Source organism: Schistocerca serialis, chromosome 8 (genome assembly GCF_023864345.2).
Source record: "Schistocerca serialis cubense isolate TAMUIC-IGC-003099 chromosome 8, iqSchSeri2.2, whole genome shotgun sequence".
Lineage (NCBI taxonomy): Eukaryota > Metazoa > Arthropoda > Insecta > Orthoptera > Acrididae > Schistocerca > Schistocerca serialis.
Genome location: NC_064645.1, coordinates 599,067,330 through 599,088,259, shown reverse-complemented (window position 1 = coordinate 599,088,259; position 20,930 = coordinate 599,067,330). Strand labels below are relative to the sequence as shown.

Here is a 20,930-nt window from a genome sequence, read left to right as displayed (position 1 = left end):
CAGCTCTTCTAATTCAGTGTTATGGTGTCTTCTCCATTCTCCAGTAGTCTGATCTCTGACTGGTCCAAATATTTTCCTGAGGACTTTCCTTTCAAATGTTAGCAGTCGCTTAAGGTCCTGTTTTCGAGTGCTCCAGGTTTGAGAACCATAAAGTACTACTGGCATTATTAATGTCTTATACAACCGTAGCTTTAGTTGTTGCGAGACACTTCTACATTTTAATATAGGGTCTAGAGAGTGATAGCATCTGTTTCCCGCCTGCATTCGTGCTTTTATCTCTGCTTCAGTTGATGTTACTTCTGTAAAATATGATCCAAGGTATTTGAACTCTTTCACATGTTTATACCTGGTGTTGTTCACAATTAAATCTTGAGAGTTCTGGATCTTTCTTCCTATGGTCATATACTCGTGTCTTTTCAGAGCTAATTTGTAGACCGATCCTAGCTGCCAATAACTCCAAGGTCTGGATACTTCTCTTCAGATCTTCTTGTGTGCATGCTAATAGTGCAATGTCGTCTGCATAGGCCAGATATGTAATGTGTTCATTACCAATTTGAATGCCCTTGATGTTTTCTTTGTTGAAATCCCGCATTACCTTCTCAAGTGTCAGGTTGAAGAGAACAGGTGATAGCCCATCTCCTTGGCGTAATCCTGTTACAACTTGGAAGCTTTCTGTCATTTGATTGCCTACCTTAACCTTAAGTTTTGTGTCATTTAGGCATACCTCTACCAGTTTGACCAACTTCTTTGGTATGCCAAACTCTGTCATAGTTCTAATCAGGCTAGGTCTATGTATACTGTCGTAAGCCTTCTTGAAGTCTACAAATAGGAGATGTATCTCTCGTCCGTATTCGTACATTTTTTCACAGACCTGTTTTAGGACAAAAATCTGGTCCGTGGTTGATCGCCCTGCCTGGAAACCTCCTTGGTATTCTCCAATTATGTCTGTTGCTATAGGTTTTATTCGTTCTAGAAGGCAGTTGGAGAAGATCTCATAACAGGTGTTGAGTAGCGCTATGCCCCTGTAGTTGTCACATACGGATTTGTCTTTCTTTTTATATATGGGGCATATCACAGCTACCTTCCATTCCTCTTGTATTTCATGTTTTACCCAAAGTTGCTCGGTTAGCTTGTGGATTTTGAAACAGAGGATTCCGTCTCCAGCCTTGAGAAGTTCAGGAGGAATACTGTCCTCACCTGGACTTTTACCATTCTTAAGGTTTTTAATCTGGTTCCTTATCTCTTCAATGGTGGGTGGAGGATATTCTGGGTCTACTGTTACTGGTTCATCAAACTCGAGTAGTTCGGTTGGTTCATCAGAGTTTAGTAATTCTCTGAAGTATTCCATCCATCTTCTTCCAATTTTTTGATCTTCTGTTAACATTCTTCCATTGGCATGTATCACAAAACTCAATATGTTATTAAAAGCAGTATTTCTTCTGGTTATGATGATGTTTCAAACAGTGAATTGAAATCTTATGGTATTTTTATAGTGCCGAATTTGAAGTCAGTTGCCGAGTTAATTTGTATGTACTGAAGTACTGAAATCTGGAATAGTAATACTCACGTATAAAAGTGGAGATAAACAAGTGACTTGTAATTATACAGTCATCTCCCTGTTACCTGTAGTGACAAAAATTTAAGGAAAATATCTTATATGAAAATACTGAACCAATTTTCAGACAGTTACCATTCAGCAACTTCTTAGATTGGCTTCTGTAAGGGATTCTCTCTGGGAATGTCAGTGAATGATCTCACTAATTAAGTTCTGGAAGAACTAAAAAAAAAAAAACCTTGTTGGAATTTTTTGTGACTTTGCCAGTGGCATTCCAACTTCAGTATCCTCCAGTCCTCCCCATTTTCTGCCATCATTTTCTTAGTAATATAAAATGCATCAGTACTGAGAATGTTATGCCACCAGTTGTCAAATGAGTGATATTTTTATGACAATATGTTTCAGGACTATATTACCTGAGATGTTTGTATTTTCCCACCTCCGCATTGCAAATGTTTTGACTTTTGAGTGAAATGCCCAGTCGATGTGCTGTTGTTTTCATGTCAATTCTACCAACAGTGAGAGTTGTTTAGTTCTCGGGGTGTTGTAAAATTCCTGGATTCGTCTCGTCACTGTGCAGCCTGTGAAAAGGATTGCGGAAGACTCCCAAATAAATTCCAAAGTACAGTGCAGTTTTAACGCCAATATATTTCCAGGACTCTGGTGTCCGAGCCTGGGGAACTGTACCGGTTACATCACATGTACCCAAAGTTGGCATCAAAGGACACAAAGTTCACAACAATCAACAAACGAGTGAGCCTACAATACATTTGCTCGTAACCCTAGCCAGAAAATGAGTGCCCCAAGGCGCCTGCGTGACCTCTATTTATACTTTTGTTAACAATTACAGACAATGAAAATTACAATTTTATGTAAAATCACAATTAAAAGTTAAACCGAATATAAGATACACATTGCTAAAAATTTACAATCACAGTGCTGAACAAGGTGAACCTATTTTCAACTTAGTTATGAGTTAATATAACATTTTCTGACTAATTATGTTACAGGTAACAATTACATTTCTAAATTTATTTATAACAAATTAACTAGTGCCTGAATTTTAGTGCTAACATATATCGGAGATTAAATTAACGTGCTTTATTTATATGTTCTATTTAATTTGCTGTAGTAATTTTATACTAATAGGTTTACTGGTATATCCTGACCATGTGCTACATTTTGTTCAATTAGTTACAGTATTAATTTCACATTTATATTATGTTTCTCACATAAGAACAATGTTAATCAGCAAAACATCATTTTCAAATTATATGTATACTGAAATAGCGGTTATTTTTGTATGTAATTTGGAAACAGGTCACTTTACATTGGGCAATTAGGACTGGTGTTTATCTTTAATGCTCTCCGAGGGGTTCTGATAGGTAGCAATGAGATACAGTAATATTTCAATATCCCCCGAAGAGTTTTGCCTAGCCTGATAGACGAAACTCTGCTCACAGAAATATTAGAGTGGTTGATATGATACAGTACTAGTTGGATAAAATAATACAAACTGCATATATCTTAAAAGGTACAAAATTGGATCATGAAACTTTACTTACAGATAAATTTTCCAAATAGCTACAAACAATAATTGGAATTATGAGATTACAAAGAAATTTCCAAACTTTTACAAAATCAATATTTACATCAAATTTTGTGAATGAATGTTTTTCCGAATCTATCACTTCTAGAGCGTCCTTGTTTTTGTCACTTCTAGATTGTCCATTAATTTTCCTTCCTTCAAACACCCAGACACAGCTAAGCTAACAAATCACAAATTTGATTGGATTGATTATGTTGCACTTTTGAAGTTTGAAGTTTATAATATAAAAGACAGAAAAATAAAATTTATCTTAACAGTTTGCAATACCATAAAATATTTTACAAATCTTATGAAACATGAATATTCAAAATTATATTTGTATATTTATATTGTGACAGTATAGAAACTGTTCATTTATATCCAATCCGGGTTGTTGTCACAAGTATCTGAAAATACTATGTATATCAATATTTCTTGGCTTTGTACATCAAATGCAATAACGTTTCAAAATGTTTACCAGACATCCAGAATGTCAGATCAAATTAACACTGAGAAACAGCTTCAAGATTTTATAAATTGTGACAAAATAAGTATCATCATCATCACCATCATCATCATCATTTAAGACTGATTATGCCTTTCAGCGTTCAGTCTGGAGCATAGTCCCCTTTATAAAATTCCTCCATGATCCCCTATTCCGTGCTAACATTGGTGCCTCTTCTGATGTTAAGCCTATTACTTCAAAATCATTCTTAACCGAATCCAGGTATCTTCTCCTTGGTCTACCCCGACTCCTCCTACCCTCTACTGCTGAACCCATGAGTCTCTTGGGTAACCATGCTTCTGCCATGCGTGTAACATGACCCCACCATCTAACCCTGTTCGCCCTGACTGCTACATCTATAGAGTTCATTGCCAGTTTTTCTTTGATTTCCTCATTGTGGACACCCTCCTGCCATTGTTCCAATCTACTAGTACCTGCAATAATCCTAGCTACTTTCATATCCGTAACCTCAACCTTGTTGATAAGGTAACCTGAATCCACCCAGCTTTCGCTCCCATACAACAAAGTTGGTCGAGAGATTGAACGGTGCACAGATAACTTAGTCTTGGTACTGACTTCCTTCTTGCAGAAGAGAGTAGATCGTAGCTGAGCACTCACTGCATTAGCTTTGCTACAACTCGCTTCCAGTTCTTTCACTATGTTGCCATCTTGTGAGAATATGCATCCTAAGTACTTGAAACTGTCCACCTGTTCTAACTTTGTTCCTCCTATTTGGCACTCAATCCGTTTATATCTCTTTCCCACTGACATTACTTTCATTTTGGAGATGCTAATCTTCATACCATAGTCCTTACATTTCTGATCTAGCTCTGAAATATTACTTTGCAAACTTTCAATCGAATCTGCCATCACAACTAAGTCATCCGCATATGCAAGACTGCTTATTTTGTGTTCACACATCTTAATCTCACCCAGCCAGTCTAGACAAAATAAGTATTATGTCAATAAAATTCCTGAAAGTGGCAAGATACACTTAAGCAAGTGAAAATGTAATTGTGCTATAGTTAGCAACCTTGCAGTAAGGAGATTCTGTAAAAAAAAATCCAGAACCTTGTCACATGGCATCTTATATTTCATTTCGTCAAAGTCCTCAGTCTGTCTATTAAAGTTGTCATTTCCTACCCCTCAATAACAAACTAGTCTCCAGATTGTGTCTTGCGAGATGTGAGTAGTGTAAAATAATAGCTTTTCAATGTGATTTGTGTGCTATGCATTGTCATAGTTGTTCAAAATAACTCTCAAGTTTAATTTCACATCAGCATTTCCTTCAATCAAAATGTATAAGAGTTCTACTTCATGCAATTCAAATGATTCATTAGTTCCGTTCTGTGTGATTGCACCGTATCATCATCATCATAAAACTAATCATCAAAACCATTAATAAATGAGGGTTGAATACCACCGGACCACCTCAGCAGCATTGCATATCATATAACCTAAACCTATCATCATCATAATCATCATCCTCATCCAAATACCCCTACGAAAATGCAAGCCAAAACAAAACCATCTTTCATCAATAAACTGTAAACATCAATTCATGTGAATCAGAAACAGGAATGAGTCTGCAACCTCAAATCCTTAATATAAATGCAAATCACATCACTTACCTTATTTCAAGACAATCCTCAACAATTCATAGCAATTTCAACATCTCTCTCGTGTGTACATAACTGAGTGAAACGTGTATATAGTATATCATGGTGATAATCCCTTCTTAACAGCATAAATCACTTCAACCCTTTCATAAATCATAACGTCTTTCAACATCTCATGTGGTCTTATATATAGTAACACATTAATACAGTTGTCAATCGTATAACGGTATGAGAAGCAGAACATAGTAATTCCTTCCTTGTGGATAACCTATATAAGATAAAAACAGTGAAAAGATGTATATAGTTCTTCTTAACTGCACAAATGTACCATAAAATCTGTAAGTATGTATTAATAAGCTTAGTGTATCTTCACACAATTTACCTTCCATTTCTGGATAAGCTGATATAAATACAGTATGGTCTGTTGTCTGTAAAGATGTGTAACTGTTCCTCACTAGAAAATACATATTGGTTTTTTCTGGAAAATCATAGTCCTCACATATCAGTAATAGTCACAATTGGTAGGATGTAAATGTCAAATTATCAATACATCTGATGATGCAGATTACTCAATCAAAACAAAATGTATCTTATACTACAAATTAAATCACATGAAAATATGTTACATAACAAATATAAGCAAACATAGGTACAAAAAATTAACATATGTATTGTCGGAAGTTTGTGTGTCAGAAAGGTATTGTAGAATGTGGCATCAGTGTTTTTGAGAAGAAAATGTCACATTAGCTGAGGCACCTTGCATAAGCCACACGCATAGTACTCGAAGATTGTGTACCCCCCTGAGGGATTGCAATTATTGCACACAAGGTTTCAACTGAGTGACATTTCTTAAACCAAATGGCTTTTTTGATTTGGGACAGATAAGTCGGTAGGCGTTTGGATGTCATTTTTCATAAACTTCAAATGGACAAATGTAAATATCGAAAAATTTCTTGATCTCTCTATTGATTGCCTTGGATTTCTCATAACTTTTGGTTAAGACTAGATCACCTACATTGTACTGTGTAAACTTTCCTTTTGAATCATGTTTAAGCTTTCTCTTGGCACAGTGTGTTTCAATATTTTTCTTTACTATTTCCATTCTCTCGTCCGGTGTTAACTCATTACAGACAGGAAAATTGATCAATTCATACAAGATGTTTGGTGGGTGTTTGTTAAAATGGACTTCATAAGGCGTAAAACCAGTTGTTGTATGTTGTAAGGTGTTCAAAACATCTTCAAAATCACATATGTAACTTGACCAATTTGTATGATCTTTAGAGCAGTAAGTTCTACAAAGCCTGCCTATTTCACGCATATTGCGCTCAGTTGGGTTGCAAGACAGAGAATGTACGGAAATAAGAACATGCTTAATGTCTTCATCTTTCATGAAATCTTTCCAAACGTTAGATGTAAATTGGCTCCCATTGTCTGAAAGTATGGCTTTTGGTTTTCCAATCTGTGTGAAGTAGTCATTACAGAAACAGTTTAAAATTTTCCTGCTTGTTGCCTTCTTTAGTGGATACAATTTTACTAGTTTAGTGAATAAGTCAACAACTACAAACAAATATGTATAACCCTCTTTAGTTCTCGGCAATTGACCAAACAAATCAATTCCTATCAGTTCCAATTTGCCTTTTGGCACTTTGTAAATATCCTTGGTGTTTCTGATTTGTGACTTTTACTCTTTGACACCGATCACATTTTTGTATAACCTGTCTTACTCTTCTAAACATATTATTAAAATAGACATTTTCCTTAAGTTTGTCAGTGCATTTCATGATTCCACAGTGTCCATAGCTCTCATGTGTGTACTTAATTAAAACATCAACACATTGTATAGGCCAACAAACCTTCCAGATGTCAGAGTCCGTGTTATGTCTCCTGAATAAAATACCTTTAAAGTTCTGATAATACATCCCAACCTTTTCATAACCCTTTTTACCAATAAGGCTTTTCACAAGTTTCAAATCATCATCCTGGTTCTGGTATCTCCTAAGCTGACTGCAAATGTTAGTAATTTCCTTTTCACCCTTAATCCCTCTCATGTACATTATTTTAAACACTTTGTTATCCAATAGTTCTTCTTCCTGACCCCCCCCCCCCCCCCACAGGTAATCTAGACAAAGCATCAGAAATTATATTCTGATCCCCTCTTATATACTGAATGCTATAATCAAATTGTTGCAAAAATACGGCCCACCTGGTTAATCTACTGTTGAAAAGTTTACAGTCTTGAATATAACATAGAGCTTTGTGATCCATGAAAACTATGACTTTATGGCCTGTTAGATAGTTCCTGTATTTAGTGAAACCCCATACAATAGCAAGTAGTTCCTTCTCAGTCACCGTGTAATTACGTTCATGTTTCTGCAGACCTCGGCTGGCAAAACTGATTGAAAGATGTTCTATTCTTCCATCAATTTCCTTCTGTTGAAACGAATGTACACCCAATCTGTAATCTGAACTATCTGTCATTAGGCAAAATGGTAGTGAAAGGTCAGGTCTGTGGAGCAATTGACTGTTATTTAGTTGTTGTTTGATCTCATCGAATGCTGCTTGACACTGATCTATCCATTCCGATATGGTGTTCTTTTTTAATAGCTCTCTCAAACACGGTGCATTTAAAGCTTGGGTGCTGACATACTTACGATAAAAATTACATAGACCATAAAATGACCTCAGCTGTTTCTTGTTCTTTGGACATGGAAACTGGACAATTGCAGAAATTTTATCACTGTCAGGTAGAATGCCTTCTCTGTTAATTATATGGCCTAAAAACTTCAAGCCTGATACTCCAAATTTGCATTTACTTAATTTAAGTGTCATACTGCCTTGCCTGAACTTATTGGCTAATTTGTACAAAGTATCAAGGTGTTCCTCCCAAGTTTTGCTGGTTATTAATATATCATCCGCGTAAATAATTAGTTTAGATAGTAGTTCACTTCCAATCACATGATCCAAAGCTCGAATAAACTCGGCTACAGACACATTCAGCACAAACGGAACAACACAATAATGAAAACATTTACAATTATATAAGAAGGCTGTGTACTGCCTAGAGTCCTGTGCTAATGTGATTTGATGAAAACCTGAGGTCAAATCCAGACTAGAAAAATATTTTGTGTCATTGAATTTGTACAGGAGTTCCTCCATGGATTCAGGATGATCTGTTTCTCTTTCTATAAACTTATTCAGGTGACGTGAATCCAATACCAGCCTAACACCACCATCCTTTTTTGAAATACAGACCATCGGGCTGTTATATGGACTGTGACTTCTCTCTATTATTCTCCATTTTTTGCATTTTCTGGAGTTCCCTCTCCGCTTCTTTCCTTTTACAGATGGGTACCCCATAAGGCTTAATGAAAAAGGGTTTGTGTGGCCTTAACTTCAAATGACATTCATAATCTTTGACCCTACCAGGTTGATCACAAAAATGTTACAGTTTTCCCAGAGAAAATTTTCTAATTCCTGCTTTTCAGACTCAGTCAAGTCATTTGCTTCTTTTAGCTTTTCTGATATGGTTAGGGAGTAACTATCATCAACGAAATTCTGGTTATTGTGATCCCTATTTTCCTCTTCCTCCATTTAACGGCTACACTCTGGATAAACTATTTCCCTAATATGGTTACTACTGCTTGTACTTGAATTTAACTGGATCACTACTTTTCCTTGAATACTGGTCTTTGGTTCAGTGAACAGTAATTCTGAATTTTGCCAATCAAAACTCACCTTTGCTTTAACTATCCAGTCCATCCCCAAAATCATTTGCTCATTGAGGTCTGGAATAACTAAACAACCATGTTCAAAATTAATGTTGCCAACAGAAAATGTAATTAAAGCTTGTTTATTTATTAACTTATTAAACTTGCCAGTGGCACCTTTAATCAGTACACCTGTGATTGGAAATTTGATGTAACTTTCCGTGTCTTTTATCCTGTTCCTCAACTTGTCTGAGATACTACTAATGGAACTGCCAGTGTCAATCAAACAAAGTCCTGACCAATTGTTAATGCTTATTTCTACGTAAGGGCTACCTAAGGTAATATTTGGGTCACTATTCACATTCTCTGCCAACAAGTCACTTTCTAATTCAGTTGTATCAATGTTGTCACATACTTCTTCACTACAGGTTTCAATGTCAGAACCAACACAAGATTGAGTGTCACTATGACTGGAATTAAATACACATGAGACAGGTACCTTTCTTTCATTATACTTAAAATTATCTTTCATGGATGGCTCTGATTTGATGACTTCACTTTCCTTATTATTTTCTAAACAAACTTCACTTTCACTGATAATAGATTCCAAAATCTTCTCACCTATCAAATTAGCTTGTTCCTTCTTTTTAGTAGATTTACTTAAGATTTCTTTTATACAATTTGGTACCAATACATTGTTTGCACTCTTAATATCTTCACGTGAACCAACTTCGCATTCAGAGTTACTTTCAGCTGCAACACCATTATCAATAACTTCAACATAAATAATGCCATCTAATTCCTCTTGTGTACATATTTCATCAAATACATCATCCTTCACAACACTATCTTTATCAAAATCATCATCAAAATAATCTGTGGGTGATGCCTCTGCATGCACATCTGCCTTAACTACTAAGTGTTCAACATCTGAAGTTACACTACTGAAATCGCTACCTGTTTCATTATCTAAGTCCGGTGTTATTTCCTCATTTTGGCTACCAATTTCTACTAATATAGATACCTCATTATCCTTACCTTCATCAGAAAACAAGCTAGTGATACCATACATATCATAAGTTCTGTCTACATCAGGTGTTAATGTGTCATCAATTAATGCTAAGTCATGTTCATTAAGTTCAAACTGTGGTCCTGCTTGTGTATGTGCATTATTCAATTCACTCAACATGTGATCCCAAAAGTTTTGCTTATAACTAGTATTATCTAAGTAGTAGTCCCTATTTACATTACATTTATGATTGCTTTTACGTTTCCGTCTCTTTAACCTCCTATTTGCCTGGTTTGTGCCATAACTATTCACCTCAAATTGACAGGCTCCCAACAAGGTGGTTACCTTTTTCCCTGGTTGGAATTGCTGTTGTGAAACTGGTTACTGTTTCTCTGTTCTTGATGGTTTTCGTGTTTGTTGTAACTGCTGTTTTGGTTACCACGCCAGTTATTATTTCTGTGTCCATTATATTGTTGTGACCCCCCATTCCTATTGTGAGTGTTTCTGAGGTTTTGATTTTACTGTCTGTCATCATTCTGCCATGCACGGTCAAGTTTGTCTACATAACGCAAAAATTCGTCAACACTGTCACCTGGTCCATATACAAGTCCCCACTGAAAACATTGAGGTAGGCGCCGTTTCAGCGCGTCAATCTGTATCAGTTCGTCCAAAGGTTTGCTCAAATGTGACAATGTCTTTAATTGTTTTTCACAAAATTCTCACATGCTAACTGCAAGACCTGTGTGATATTTGCTACCGTTAAGAAATTCAGATTTTATTCTTGCTTGTTTGTTTTCCGACCAAAACTTTGCCAAGAATTGGTGTTCAAAATCAGCAAAAGACATAGTATTTGTATTAATGTTTTGGTTCGCCCATGTAAGAGCTTCACCATCCAAAAAACGTTTCGCAAATTTAACTTTAGCAGACTCTGGCATGTTAGGTTGGAAACTGTCTTTGCACTGATGCACAAAGTCAACTGGATGCAATTTTGCATCACCTGGGTAACATTTTAAACTAACATTGTTACAACTATGCACGAATATCTGGTTTGAATCAAAATTGGACATTATATTATTTTGCAATTTTGAAACTTCAGAGCTGACTGTTTGCAGTTCTATTGTTACACTTTGTACTTTCTTGTCAATACGAGATATCTTATCAGAAACTACTTCAGAATTTAATTTCAATCTTTCCCCTACCAATTCTTTTTCTGAAACAATGAGTTCCTGCAACATATTTAACTCGCCTTTTCGGTTCACTAAGTCATTTAAAATGACTACTTCCGTGTTTTTGACACGTTCGTTAATTAATTCAATGCTTTTGTTTGTTTATTTAAATTCAGAGATCTTGTGAAAGCCTCCAAACAGTCAACTTTAGTTTCTACCCTTTCTATGTCACATGCAACAATTTGTACTTTGTTATTTGTTGCATTGATTTCTTCTCTCAATGATTTTAAATTTTGGTCCAGCTTTTCTGTGACCTCTTTAATGTTGCTACCTAATTGGTTATTTTGAGTTACCAATTGTTCTAGTTTATTATTCAACAATTGAGATATCTGATCAATTATATTCGGTTGCTGATTTGCTCCCGAAAAACCATGAAAAGGCGAACAACTACTGCTCGCGGAACTTGCTTCACTGTTTAAGTGTACATTTGGAGTTGAAACATGAAATTGATGGCCTGACCGCGTGGTCATGCCTATTTGATTGAACTGAGTTTCGCTCATTTTGATCAAAGTGGCTAGACACTAGACAAAACACTTTCCTGCCTATCAGGTGAAATTGTCACACGCACACAATGAAACAAAAACAGAAAATTGTAGGACGCAGTTAAAAGGGGTACTTATCTAATTCATTCGCGATGTCATTCCAGAATATCACTTTTGCTCCTGGTGACGTCAGTGGTGCAGTCTGCAATGTACAAGATTATGGTTCCTGCCTCTTGTACATGGAATTCTTGCGAATCGTCCTCTGCACAGTCTTCCACTTGATCCCAGCTCCTCCACCACATTGAGATGTTTATATTTTCCCACCTCCGCGTTGCAAATGTTTTGACTTTTGAGTGAAATGCCCAGTCGATGTGCTGTTGTCTTCACATCAGTTCTACCAATAGTGAGAGTGGTTTAGTTCTCGGGGTGTTGTAAAATTCCTGGATTCATCTCGTCGCTGTGCAGCCTATAAAAAGGATTGCAGAAGACTCCCAAATAAATTCCAAAGTACAGTGCAGTTTTAACACCAATATATTTCCAGGACTCTGGTGTCCGAGCCTGGTGAACTGTACCGGTTACATCACATGTACCCAAAGTTGACATCAAAGGACACAGAGTTCACAACAATCAACAAACGAGTGAGCCTACAATACATTTGCTCGTAACCCTAGCCAGAAAACGAGTGCCCCAAGGCGCCTGCGTGACCTCTATTTATACTTTTGTTAACAATTACAGACAATGAAAATTACAATTTTATGTAAAATCACAATTAAAAGTTAAACCGAATATAAGATACACATTGCTAAAAATTTACAATCACAGTGCTGAACAAGGTGAACCTATTTTCAACTTAGTTATGAGTTAATATAACATTTTCTGACTAATTATGTTACAGGTAACAATTACATTTCTAAATTTATTTATAACAAATTAACTAGTGCCTGAATTTTAGTGCTAACATATATCGGAGATTAAATTAACGTGCTTTATTTATATGTTCTATTTAATTTGCTGTAGTAATTTTATACTAATAGGTTTACTGGTATATCCTGACCATGTGCTACATTTTGTTCAATTAGTTACAGTATTAATTTCACATTTATATTATGTTTCTCACATAAGAACAATGTTAATCAGCAAAGCATCATTTTCGAATTATATGTATACTGAAATAGCGGTTATTTTTGTATGTAATTTGGAAACAGGTCACTTTACATTGGGCAATCAGGACTGGTGTTTATCTTTAATGCTCTCCGATGGGTTCTGATAGGTAGCAATGAGATACAGTAATATTTCATATCCCATAACCAAATGCTATAAAACAAGAAAAATAATCAACAAATCACAATACTACATGTACTGACAACCACATAGAAATATTTATATCATCCTGTAGTATAACAAACCATAAATCTTACTTTAAAGTTTCTTCCCATTTGCCCCACATACTTCATTTCACAATCCTGAGACTTTATTTCAAAAACTCATGCTTTCCCCATCCAGTTCTCCCCTATGCCAATCTTACACTTCAGCCTCTGCCCACATTTGTTTTCCACCTGAATGTTGTTTTCACTATACTGGGGAATAATATCATAAATAGGCAAGGTTATTTAATGAGAAAGGAGTAAAATTGCACTCAGGATGGACAGCCTACTGGAGCAGAGGCTGAAGCATAAGATTGGCACAGGGTAGAAATGGATGAGAAATGCAAGAGTTTTGAAATAAAGTGACGGGATTGTGAAATGAAGTATGTTGGAGCAATTGGAAGAAACAGTAAAGTAAGATTTAAAGACCAGAGTAATAAAGAGAATGGCTTATCAGTGGTGGTGGAGCTCCTCAAGAATGAGCATTCATTGGGTAACATCACAGACAGCATGAGAGTATTGCACTTCGAGATTAAATGTAGGTTGCTGTCAAATTTAGAGGAAGTGGAGATTTTTTTCTTTGTGAAAGGAATGTATCAGTGTGTTAAATAAGAAGATAGAAGTGACTGAAGGGCATTTCTGGGTCCCCTTTAGCAATGTCCTCCTTGGGAAGTAGCCACTGTATTATTCAATTTAGCAGTATTAGGTGTGATGTTTACTGTTGGTCATTCTTTATGGATGCTCGTGTTGCAACATAGATGTAGTACTGGTTTTTAGAATTTACAGGGACTTGACATACAAAGTTCATAGATGTTATGATGGTAGCATCTCTGAGGACTGTAACATATGCACTGCAGGAAAGTACTGTATTTGGTAGGTCAAAGTGACCACCTTTAGTTTACAGCTGTTCCTTGAGCATAATACTCCAACAAGAGATGTTCTAGGAAGTTTTATTTTTGAAAATATGTTTTTGCTGCTTTATTTTACTTGTGATGATGACTAATGGCATAAAAGCTTTATGGTATGTTATGCTACAGATTAGTATAAATATTTCTGTGTGGATCTGTAGGTGTAGTAATGTGATTTATTTATTAGTTTCCTTTTTTTATAGCACTTGATAATGGGATAATGCAGTCCTGAAACATGCGGTAAAAATATCACACATTGACAACTGGTCCCATAACATTCTACATATTGATTCATGAGACAGTTGTACGATGGTTTCACAGCAGCTAATATGATGCATGTGTCTAATGTTAACAATCAGCTTCCTCTGGTCCTTTTCCTCGTCACTATTTGTAATCCAATTTAACAATAAAACTAAATTTGGAATAAAAAAAATATTTAATATACCATGCAAAATTCAATTCTTGTCCCACTATTTTTCTTGACCTGATTAAATTATTTACCAAAGATGTTGGTGAACTGCAAAACTGTTATATTTGCTGATGATAAAAATATACTGATAACAACATCCATGTCTGATACAACCTGCAGACTATTGTCCAATTCGTGATGGTAATTGACACAGGCCAAAGCACAGATAGGGATTGCAGCATTGCTGGTTCCAAGTGACAGTTGCAGTAAACTCACAGAGAGGCCTTTCTTTTTTTTTTTAATTTTTTTTTTGACCATGTATCCTGTAAATTATGTGTGTCACCTGCTTGTGTAGAATATGTCACTTACCTCCATCATTAGCCATGACATCTCACAATAGACGGAATAAAAATTCAATAAATAACTCCCTATAATAACATTTGATGCATGCACTGGCTACAGTGCTCCATGCTGAGCATGCAGAACACTACTGAATGCCATTGTCTGCTGGAGAACATGTGATGTTGGGTTCGCAGAATGATCCTAAACTTGACTGCTGTTGTTTGTGAATCCAACTACAGTGGAATAGGTTTACAACTGGTTCACAGGAAATAGCTTTCCTTTTATCTTCCAAAGACTTGCAGTATACAGTTGCAAGCAAATAAAAATGATATAGAGCTTCTATAAAAAGAGATCAATGGCCACACACTAAATGAAACAGTGTGTGTGGCATTCCTAAGTATACTAAATTGGCACCAGTACTTTTAAAAGGTAATCAAAAAGCTCAGTTCTGTCTGCTTTGGGCGTAGAAATGCCTCTCATTGTGTCACCTGCGGATGATGTGGGTAATTGAGCGTCTTGCAGAATTCCCTTTATGTGCTGATGTTTTCTTAAACTCGGGTCCCAAGACATTTTCTCCCCAGTACTGTTTGTGGTTAAAAGTGCTTTTCATATAGAATTTGCTTCCATGTCTACACTTCAGAAGTGATCTTTGCAATATGATGGGAAAACATAATACCAGGCTGCTGGTAGACATCAGACAGCAAGTTAAAAACCTTAGATATTGAAAAACAACGCAAAAGAGTACCTTATTAGTCAGACCTATAATTCATCAGAATATTTGGACTCAGGGATGTAAATACTGATTGTCACTAAAGTTCACATTAAACAGGTTTGAACTTTTACAGGCAAGCTAATTATGAAACAATATTGGGTTGGTGCATGAGTTGGTATCATTTTTCCTTAGTGTAATAAACACAACAGATACACAAATTCACATTCACTATTTCCAACAGTCTGCCAGCACTGGGGTAACTTTATGATTCCATGACTGTAGAAATCATATGGTTTTGAGGTGAAGGACTTGTCCAGCCATGTTCAGAACATGTTTTCATCCTGAAAGGAAGTCCCTTGAAGGTTGTCTGATAGAGAGCAGAAAAGGCAGATTCTGAGGGCACAAGATCGAATGAATAAGGTGGGTGTGGAATGACTTCCCAACCCAACTCCTGTACAGCCCAACTTCTATATAGTGTTTTTTGTCAGTCTAGCAGAATGTGAGCAGACATTATTGTAGAGCAGCATCACATCATACAGTCTCTCTGGTCATTGTTCTTGGATTGTATCTGCAAGACATCTCAGTTATTGATAATAAATGTCAGCAGTGGTGGTTACATCTCATAGGAGCAATTCGTAGTACAGTATGCAGTCGTTGTTCCACCAGACGCATAACATTATCTTTTGTGGATGTGTTGATGTCTTCGGGAGTTGTTGCTTTGTTTGGGCTCAATCATTCCTTTCTTTTCCTTATGTTAGCATAAAGACACCATTTCTCATCACCAGGAATGGTACAGGATAGGAATGGCCGATGTTGTTGATGAGCCAAATGATGGTGAGCAAGCAGAGATGCACATATGGCCACATGCTGATTTTTGTGATTTTGGCTTAGACTCTAAGCCAAAATGCATGCAGCAGCACCCATGCATACAGCACCCATACAGCCAATTTTTGAACCTTCCCCATTGCATGCAAATTGTGCACAATTATGGAGTGATCACAGTTCATTACATTTGGTAGTTCTCAGTACAATGACATAGATCATTGTGGATTGATGCATTTAAATGATCTTCATCATATCCAGAAGGGCTTCCTGAACATGGAGAGCCAGCAATGTCAAAATGCTTGTCCTGAAATTGAGAAACCATTTTCTTGCCACACTCTGTCCAGTGGCATTTTCCCATACATGTTGCAAATGTTTCTGGCTGCCTCTGCTGATGTCAACCCTCTATTGAACTCAAACAGAAGAATATGTTGGAAATGTTCTGATTTGTCAACTTGGCACTCCATTTTCTAGCATCCACAACTCCACTCATTGTCTCCACATGACAAAATGACAATGTGTAAACTCAAATAGCAACAGTGAACTGCAAATAAAAAATGACAATCAATAAAAAAAAAAAAAAAACAATAGCAATTGGAATACCAACATGGAAAACAAAACCACCACGAACTTATACATCAATCTAATATATGAAAACTGCAAATGAGTAGTGTTAGAGAAAGAGCAGTAGTCTCATATTATTATTTTTTTCCAAAGCCCCTGCTTTTACACTAATGTATATAACCTCCTGATTTATAGCACATAATAAAATTCTAGACATTCCCTCTATTATTAACTATATGGTTGGATTGTCACTAATTGTAACTGATTGTAATTGTTGTTTTAGGTACATGGTTATGGCTCTTGGTGTAAACATGCTGTTAAAAATCACTCAAGATGATGTTGTATATGATCCACTACCATTGTACCATACGGCTGGCGGAGCAATTGGCATTGGTCAAGCACTTCTATTTGGTGTCACTGTTACTATCAGGCGGAAATTTTCTGCTTCCAATTATTGGACTGACTGTATCCAGAACAACTGCACGGTAAATAAAAACAAAGTGCTTGGCTTCAATTATGGAATTAATAAACAGAAATTTATTTTGGCTGTGAATACATGTAATACCTCAACCTCTTTAATCAAGTATAAGAACTCTCACTAATGCTGTACTGTAAGCTAAAACACAGCAGACTTAAAGGTATGCAGTTCATACTTGATTTTATAATGAAAACAACAACAATAATAACCTCTGCTTTTGATCTGTTCTTGAGAAATTCATCCGCAAGCTATGAAAAAGAGTAAGTGACAAAGGTGTTGTAAATTGAGTCAGCTTCAGTGATAGAAACATGAATGTGACTGCCTATTCATTTCAGATGACTTTGCAATTATTTCTGATCCACTAGATGCAGCTGAAACAAAACCAGTAACCTGAAGACATAAATAGGAAGTGCAGCACACCAGCTGTTCCTTGAGAAAATGGAGTTAATAACAAAATGTCAAGTCAGCACCCACAGTATGAGAGGTAGAAAAATGGCAAATGAAATGGACAGAGAAATTTAAATAGTTAGGAGAGAGGACTGACTCCAACACCTCAAAGAAAGAAGCCTTTATTTCTCAGATCAGGAAATGAAAATGACATAACAACTAACCAGAAAGATCTAGAAGAAGAAATCAATAATCATTAATGCTGAGATACAGCATTACTGCACACTAACATGATCGGGGGCCTCAAGTGTTGTAGTATGCCTTACTAAAAATTGAAATAAGAGAAAGACAAACCTTGAGGAATAAAGATGCTGTAACTTGCCAAACGAAAGTGTTGGTACGTTGATAGAGACAATAAAAAACACACAAACATACACACAAATTTCAAGCTTTCACAACCCAAGGTTGCTTCATCAGAAAAGAGGGAAAGACGAAAGGATGTGGGTTTTAAGGGAGAGGGTAAGGAGTCATTCCAGTCCCGGGAGCGGAAAGACTTACCTTAGGGGGAAAAAAGGACAGGTATACACTCGCACACACACAGGCAGACATATGTAAATTCAAAGAGAGAGAGAGAGAGAAAGGTTGCTCACTGAGGTAGGAAGTGACCTGAAAGAAGTGGAGATAAAGCAGGAGGATATCCAGAAATATATTCACCTCAAGAAAGGAAAGTCAAAACAAAAACAGGCAAAACCTAAAGTGAGAAAGGAGCAATATAGAAAATGAATCTCCAAGCACAATGCTTTATTCAAACAGCTAGCATATGGCCAAAAGTTTTTAGACAAATTACAGATTCCTTTTTCATGAATATGTCATGAACTTAAGCTTACTTTTAGATTAAGGTGGAAGTGAACTGAGAGAAAGTATTTATGTGGAGGAACTTTTTTATATTTATTTTCCCTATTTATGTTATATTTGTATTAGAACTTAGAAAGAGACATATCACTTAATATTCAGTTGGTTACGCACTTTTTTAGTGTCTGCATAAAATAAAGTAGGCTGTTCCTCAAGATTCTAAAAAGGATTACCAATAAGTAGTTTTTTTATGGGAAAGTTCCAGCTTCAGTGTTGGAACACTTAAACTGACACTGAGCTATGCATTTGATAAAGTGAACCGTTCCCACAAAGCACTCTCTTCTGGCTATTAATATTATATTCCACTTGGTTCTTGTGTTATGATGATGTAGACTGAGTTTGACTCTAGTTTCCTGACCAACAAAACTAGTCTTAATGCATACATATTACTTACAGTTAAAATTGTAAAATAAATTTCAGCAAAATTCTTGAAGTACAGCCCAACAGATGATTCTAACACTGCTGTTGTATAACTCAAGTAACTTAATTAATTTACCTTGGCTTGCTGACCTCCTTATTTTAAATGCATAAAGTTTGAGGTAAATAGCGAATTACACACAAAGTTTAGTGCTGTTGTGTCTTTACTGCAAATAACCAGTATTTATTGCAAATATGATCTTGGACAGTTCTTTTGACCAAGGAATCTACTTGAAGATCTCATTTTAGGTTACCTTGATTGATTATTCTCAGAAATTTTACACTTGGTTCCCTTTTTACAATTGTATTTCCTATGTGTTGTTCCACACCAGTATCATTTCTCCTTTTTTTAAATTCCATCATTGATGTTTTGCAGATGCTGACACTAAGATGGGTTTTATTGAAATATTGCACTATTTCATTTACATTGTTGTTGCAGCAGATCTTAATTCATCATAGGCTTTGTGTTTGCAGGCAACAGATGAATCAAAATGAACTACTTTAGATTTAAGAGAACTTTCTTTAATATAATTTCTATGCAGAAGGAACAAGAGTAGAACCTGTACAGAAACTCAAGGCACACCATATCTAATGTTAGTTTTCAGACCTTCAAGGTTTGTGTGAAAAGTAATGTCACTAAGTTCATAAAATGTAATGTCACTAAGTTCATAGAAACTAATTTATTGATCCATCTGGAACAATGCATCAAAATTCTACAACATATGATCCTCATACAGCAGTACATTCTTGCCAATAAGATTTCCAGGTGCTGTATGCACCCTGGAAGGCCTGTATTGGAATGCCATTTAGGGCAGGCATAACTGTAGTTTTCACATTGCCAATGGTCATGAAACGGTGTCCTTTGAAGGGTGTCTTGAGCTCAAGAAACAAACGAAAGTCTGCTGGAGTGAGGTTGGGACTGTAGTGGGGTTGGTACAGACCAGATAATCCCTCACAAAGAAGGCAGTGTGGCTGGGTGCATAGTTTTGGTGGAACTTCTGTGAACGAATGATGATGAGTGCTCTGATGTAGACAACCCACCCTTCCCCATCCCCGGCCTTTTGGGGACTTCTATGAAAAAGACTTACAAACTCTTTCTGGACGATACCACTTCACTTTGGACCTGTTCCTGCATGCTTTCCCGGGGCATGCTGACTGTGAGGTGTGCCACTCAGAGCTCTGTCTCTTGTCTCAGGGTCATATTTGAAAACCCACATCTCGTTTCCATTACGGTGTTGCACCATAAATAATTCACTTGGCATGGCTGAGAGAAATTGAAACATCTTCCACGACTACTACAAGAGCCAGACAAACAAGTCAGGCTGGCTGAGCAACGTACACCAGGGCTGCCTGCCTATGCAATGAGTACGAAGACCATGTCATCAAGGTGGTTACTTCACTCAGTCACCAAACAGGGTGACCAGAAGTGCAAAAGTATTAACATGGCAGAAAGATGGAGCTGTTATACTGCAGATGGATCAATTGCTTCACACTCAGGCCTTGGTTCTGTTGTGACTTGTCCAGAAGAAACCAGTGCTGTAGCTAAACAATGATGGGTTAAGTCCACATAAATATTCCTTTTTTAGAGGTATTGCAGCCTGCTGCCTACCAGATAATAGGAGGGACCTATGATGGGTTATTTGTTTGAAGAGAATGTCTGTCCACTGAGAAAAATTTTGAGCTTGGGGAAGAAATGGAAGTTCGTGGAAGTCAGATGGAGCCAAATCAGGCAAATAAGGTGGGTGTGGCAAAAGTTTGTATCTTATTCCATGTGTTTTTGCCATGGCGGTGACACTTGTCTATGGGCGTGCATTGTCTTGATGAAACCCGGACTTTTCTCACATGTCTGTTGCTGTAGTTGGTCCAGAAGGTTAGCATAGTATTGACCCATAATTGTTTGAGCAGTGGGCAGATAATCATGATA

The 20,930-nt window shown here is 36.5% G+C and overlaps 1 protein-coding gene across 1 annotated transcript in view; it reads left to right on the top strand.

Moving 5' to 3' along the window:
• Positions 1-20,930, top strand: part of LOC126416577 (long-chain fatty acid transport protein 1-like) — a 322,517-nt gene that overhangs the window by 243,819 nt on the left and 57,768 nt on the right. The window contains exon 5 of the mRNA XM_050084327.1: positions 17,096-17,297. Within this exon, the coding sequence (XP_049940284.1) occupies positions 17,096-17,297 (202 nt within the window). The remainder of the gene's footprint in view (positions 1-17,095; positions 17,298-20,930) is intronic.